At 39.0% G+C, this 4916-nt stretch overlaps 1 protein-coding gene across 1 annotated transcript; it reads right to left on the bottom strand.

Moving 5' to 3' along the window:
- Positions 1 to 622: 622 nt before the first annotated feature.
- Positions 623 to 3975, bottom strand: LOC122069357 (60S ribosomal protein L35-like; the record flags this gene model as incomplete). The annotated part of the gene is given in 3 exon segments (XM_042633348.1): positions 623 to 954; positions 3649 to 3805; positions 3917 to 3975. Coding segments are annotated over 3 exon segments (291 nt in total), but the record flags the coding sequence as incomplete, so codon positions are not given.
- Positions 3976 to 4916: the final 941 nt, after the last annotated feature.

Below are 4916 nucleotides of genomic sequence, written 5' to 3'. Positions count from 1 at the left end.
TCACTTTGTGTCTGTGTGTGTGTGTGTGAGAGAGATAGATGGGTATTCAGCAAAGGCGAAGAGCGGCAGTGACTGTTGGGTTTTGGGGTTTGTCTTAGTTTTCTTCCCTGAAGAAGACAACGATGACAAGAATGTCGACAGGAGAAGGCAGCAGCCTTCATGCTCATCTGCTTGGTCTTCATCACCCTCAAGGTCAACAAGCAGCAAATGCAGTAGAAGCAACCTTCTCATCAGTAGAGCCCAATCTACTTGCTCAATTTGTGCTCTTATCCTCTTCGTCAGTCTTCTTTTCACTCTCTGTACTTTCGAACCCTCCACCCAATGAGGTTTAAATAATCGAAAAGAGCAACGGTCATTGTGGGGGAGGCGAAGGTGATCTAAAGTCTTTTTCTATTTTAATAATCACTCCCTATTTCTCCCACGTCCCACCCATCATCTTTAGCCTGCTTCAAACCGTGGAGAAGGTTTCTGGTTACTTGCAACCAGAATCAATCCATTGATAAACAAACTAACAATTCCACGTGGTTAACCAACTTCAGATAGAAAACCTAACTTTTTCAGTTTGGTTGATGAACAATCTAACATTCCACAACGCCAAAAGCCAAATTCACGAGGACAAATATGGCAGGAAAGTGAATTTCAAGTAGGATATTTAAACATTCTTTCCTAACAAATAGGATACTTTAATATCACCTCAACCACAAATAAAAAAGGGCCACTGCCAAACCGAACCTCCAGTTTAAAAGAAATTATAAATGCTAAAATGCATCCCAAAAAAAAAAATGCTTCTTTAATAAAATCTAAAGTAGAAAAATCTTCCAAAATTGTATCCTTCAAAGCAAGAAGTCACAAAATTTACGTCTCTGAATTCACTCAACCCTACACTTTGATGGCATATTTCCTCATTGGGAAGTACCTCTGTTGCTTCTCTTCCCGAGGTGTTTTTAAGGATTCCTGCACGTGAAAGAAACGTAGAACATCATCAAAATGACATTGAGTGGTAAATATACATATAACTTGAGCATGAAAAGCCAAAACTTAAATTTAAATGAAGAACAGCAAAATAAGAGACTGCATATCTTTCTTGAATAAAATAAATCCTAAATTTCCTACTAAACAAATACCAATCTTGGACCCGGTTCTTCCTGAACGGAGATTTTCAAACAACTCCACAAAAGAACCTCTTTTTATATTCCTCTAGGCAAAAATTACTCCATGCCAAATTTTTCTAATAAAATCTTGAACTGTTGCTGACCAAAAAAAATAGCACCAACTTCCTAAAAAATCCAAGACACATTCCTTAAACCCTTTAATCAGAACATTTTGTTTCATTTATAACTGTGCCAAACCCCTAAACCCTGAATCCAAAAACACATTCCTTAAAACCCTTTAATCACAACATTTTTTTTTTCATTTAGAACTGTGCCTAGTCATGTAGAGTATTGCACCAAATAATTCCAATAAATATCTCTTATCATATACTCGAAGGTAGAAGCAACACTTTCATAATTGTACCAAAAACCCACAATGATTTTTAAGGTGCTGTACCACGTCCATTCATGGCAACTATGGTTAGTGAGGATTTTGATACAAAAATCCATTTTTATACATTCATTTGACTTAAAAACTACCATGTGTTGATTTTTCTACACACCACTGGATGAATTTGAGCATGTGTAGGTTTTCCTAATCTCTTCATAATATTCTTGGGAGGAATTTCCATGACACCCAAGTACTAATTCGGGCATATGGGAAATGAATCTTAAATAGAACTTAAAGAGAATTGGAACACCCAATCCATGGTCGCAGGTGGTTGCATGGTCTTGGAATTACTAAAGGGTCAGCAAACATCGACATGGGTATATAAATTAGAACCAAATAAAACAGAGAAAGGAAAGATCCTGAAATAAAAAATGAAAAATAGAACTCAAGAGAATCATTCCTAGTTCCTACAATTGTGAATAATCTCATACTAGTAACTCTGGATCTGAGATGACCTTTATTTACTAGTGGAGCCTCTCTCTAATAATTTAAACTTTGGAGCCCGACATGATATCATAGTAGCCCACAAACTTTGGATAGTCAATATTGATGCAATTCTCTCTATACATCACATAACATTAGACAAGAACAGCAGTGAAGAGCTATCAACCAACCCACCATTCCCAGGACAACAACTGTACAGAGGAGCTTCGAGTGAATCCTCCCATTTAAGAGAAAACACAAGTGTTGGGGGGTTCTCTCCTGCGACAGTCTTGACAGCATAGTAGGGATTATTAACCACCCTGTTATGCCTTAACAATCTCGGCGATTGTTACTCTTACAATTCTCCACAGACCATCTAGGACTACCCAGCGAAATTCACTCTCATTTGCCACAATTACCCACAAAGCCAAGGACGTCCGACTACAAAGTCACCAGGATAAATACCTGCTCACAGAGGACAAAGAATCAGCATGCCAAGAACGGAACAATTCATATCGGGGGGACCACCAAGTTTGTCAAAGGTAACAATGTCATCTATCTTAAGAGTTGCTACCAAAAATACCTTAACCCCCACCCTAGCCAATGCACCATTCCTTCTTAGGATGAAAATTCACAACATTCTTTACACTACCTAGAAGGCTAGATTTCTTTGTGGATAAAGAGCCCATATGCGAAGGCTTTTGGGTGAGACTCAAGACCCAGTGCAAAAAGATACTATGTGCAAAAGGGGAGGGAGGGGGTCTCCCTCCCTCTGGCAAAACTCCGTCAATGTGCTTTGAGATGGCACCCAACTATTGGAATTCCTTCACTTCTCCTCGTCTTCCCTTCAAGAATCCTGCCAAAATTTGAGGGATTTTGAAGGGGGTGGGTAGAGATGACAAGGCATCAACATAGATCCAATAGGGATTTTATCTTCAAGTGAGAAATCTCACCCAACTACCCAAATTTGTAAAGCCACATGAAAGTCTTGAGACTTTCTTCCCTATTCATTCCACCTAACTAACTCTATGCTAAGGCCCTGTTTGTTTACAAGGGTTTTAGTGGGTATTCAGTGTGTTGCATTAGGGAAAGTAGTCATTTCACAAGAAATACAAAATGTAGATTGTTTGGTTGCGATGGGGAGTGGAGATTGGATTTTCAATGTTTTTCTTATCGGTAACTTTTCATGTCTTGTTTCTCCCAAACCACCCCCTCTAAAGATCCCACCAAAATCGGTAGGATTCTAAAGGGAAGATTAAAAAAAATGTAAACAATAGAGAGGGACGTGGAACACATAAAGAGGGCAGAGATGTATACATAAAATTGGATTTTGATATGTCATTAGTAACGATGGTTCTTTGACATTGCAACCTCACCTGGGATTGGTTAGCGGTACGCCCTTTATCTTTTATTTTTTATTTTATTTTATTTTTGTCTGTGAGAAGACAGATTCTAACTTAGATCTAAGAGAATTCCAAAGAAGAACCCAGAACGGTCTGCTCAATATAGTTCGTATCCCTCGAATAAGTTAACCAAAACCACATCCTCGATTTCATCCAGGTATAACAAATTGTATACAAGATATACAAGTGTTTCATCTCAATCCACACACAATGTCAAAAGACAGGTAATTTTCAACTTTGCATTATTCAAATAAGAACAAGACACGCTTAAGAAGCGTACCTGGTGTTTAGTCAAGCGTCTTCTAATGGCTCTGGTTTTCTTCGGACGAAGATCAAGTGGAAGGAACTTCTTCTTCTTGTATGCTTCCCTCAGAGCCGCTTTTTGCTTCTGCGATATCACAGTCAAGACCTGGGCGATTGAGACCCTAACCACCTTGCTGCATTCGCAAAGGAACCATACGTAATGAGTAACATATGAAATCCTACAGATCCATCAGTTCTCGAATATCTTTAAAGAATCCTGACAATAGAGGTAGAGAGATGTGTACATCTTAGAGAGTTTGTTAGCAGCACCACCAGTGACCTTCGCGACTCGGAGCAGAGCAAGTTCCGCTTTCAGATCTTTCAACTGGTTCAATAAATCTGTCTTCGACTTTCCTCTGAGCTCGTGAACTTTAATCCTCGCTACAGATTTTCAGTTCAGATAAAAAAAAAAAAAAAAAAAAAAACAGATCGTAAGAAATCGAATAGTGAAGATCTAAAATCGTGTACAGATATCGAATAAGGATTCAAAGTTTCACGATCACATGCTTACCCATGGCTGCGGCTCTCCCCTGCTACTCCTCTCCTCAGTCTCTCCTTCTACCGTCCGAAACCCTAAAATGGAGAGAGCAAAACGGATGGTTTTAGAGTTGTTTTTATTCCTCCACGTCAAAACCCTAGACGAAGGTCAGCTTACACGTGTGGATTAGGAAATGGGCTGGACCTTTTCTTTTGTGGTAGAACCAGAGTTAGAACTCATAACCGGTTCCAGCAGACTAGGGCTCGGTCAGGTTTGGTTGAGTCCAACTGATGGGTGTACTGGTTCTAAGCGATTTTAATCTGTCTCAATTTGACATTTTATTGGTTCAAATCCAAACCCCTTTTTTAAAACATGGACCAAATTGATTAGTAAACAATTCGTCGTTTAGATGATTTGATTCGATTTCAGTTTGCAATTCACGCCCTCACGAAATGCTCTCCTATGATCCAATCAGAGGGTTGGATGGAATGAATGAAGACATTCTCCGAGTGTGTTAACTGCAGAGGATATTACGATCACCTTTTCTTTCTCTCTCTCTTCTACTCATACAAAATGACCTCTCCCTCTCCCTCTTCTACCAAAATATAAACTTACATTGTCTACAACCACACCAAAGAGTTTATCTATACCGGCCTTATATGACCATTTATGAGCAATAGAAATAACATTTCCTATTTTTCATTACAATATTCACATGTTGAAGGATTTGATAAAAGGGAAAATTTCTCCCCCCCCCCCTCTCTTAT

The sequence above is a fragment of the Macadamia integrifolia genome, unplaced genomic scaffold (genome assembly GCF_013358625.1).
Source record: "Macadamia integrifolia cultivar HAES 741 unplaced genomic scaffold, SCU_Mint_v3 scaffold595, whole genome shotgun sequence".
Lineage (NCBI taxonomy): Eukaryota > Viridiplantae > Streptophyta > Magnoliopsida > Proteales > Proteaceae > Macadamia > Macadamia integrifolia.
The sequence above is the reverse complement of the archived record's forward strand: the minus strand, read 5'-3'. Positions and strand labels throughout refer to the sequence as shown.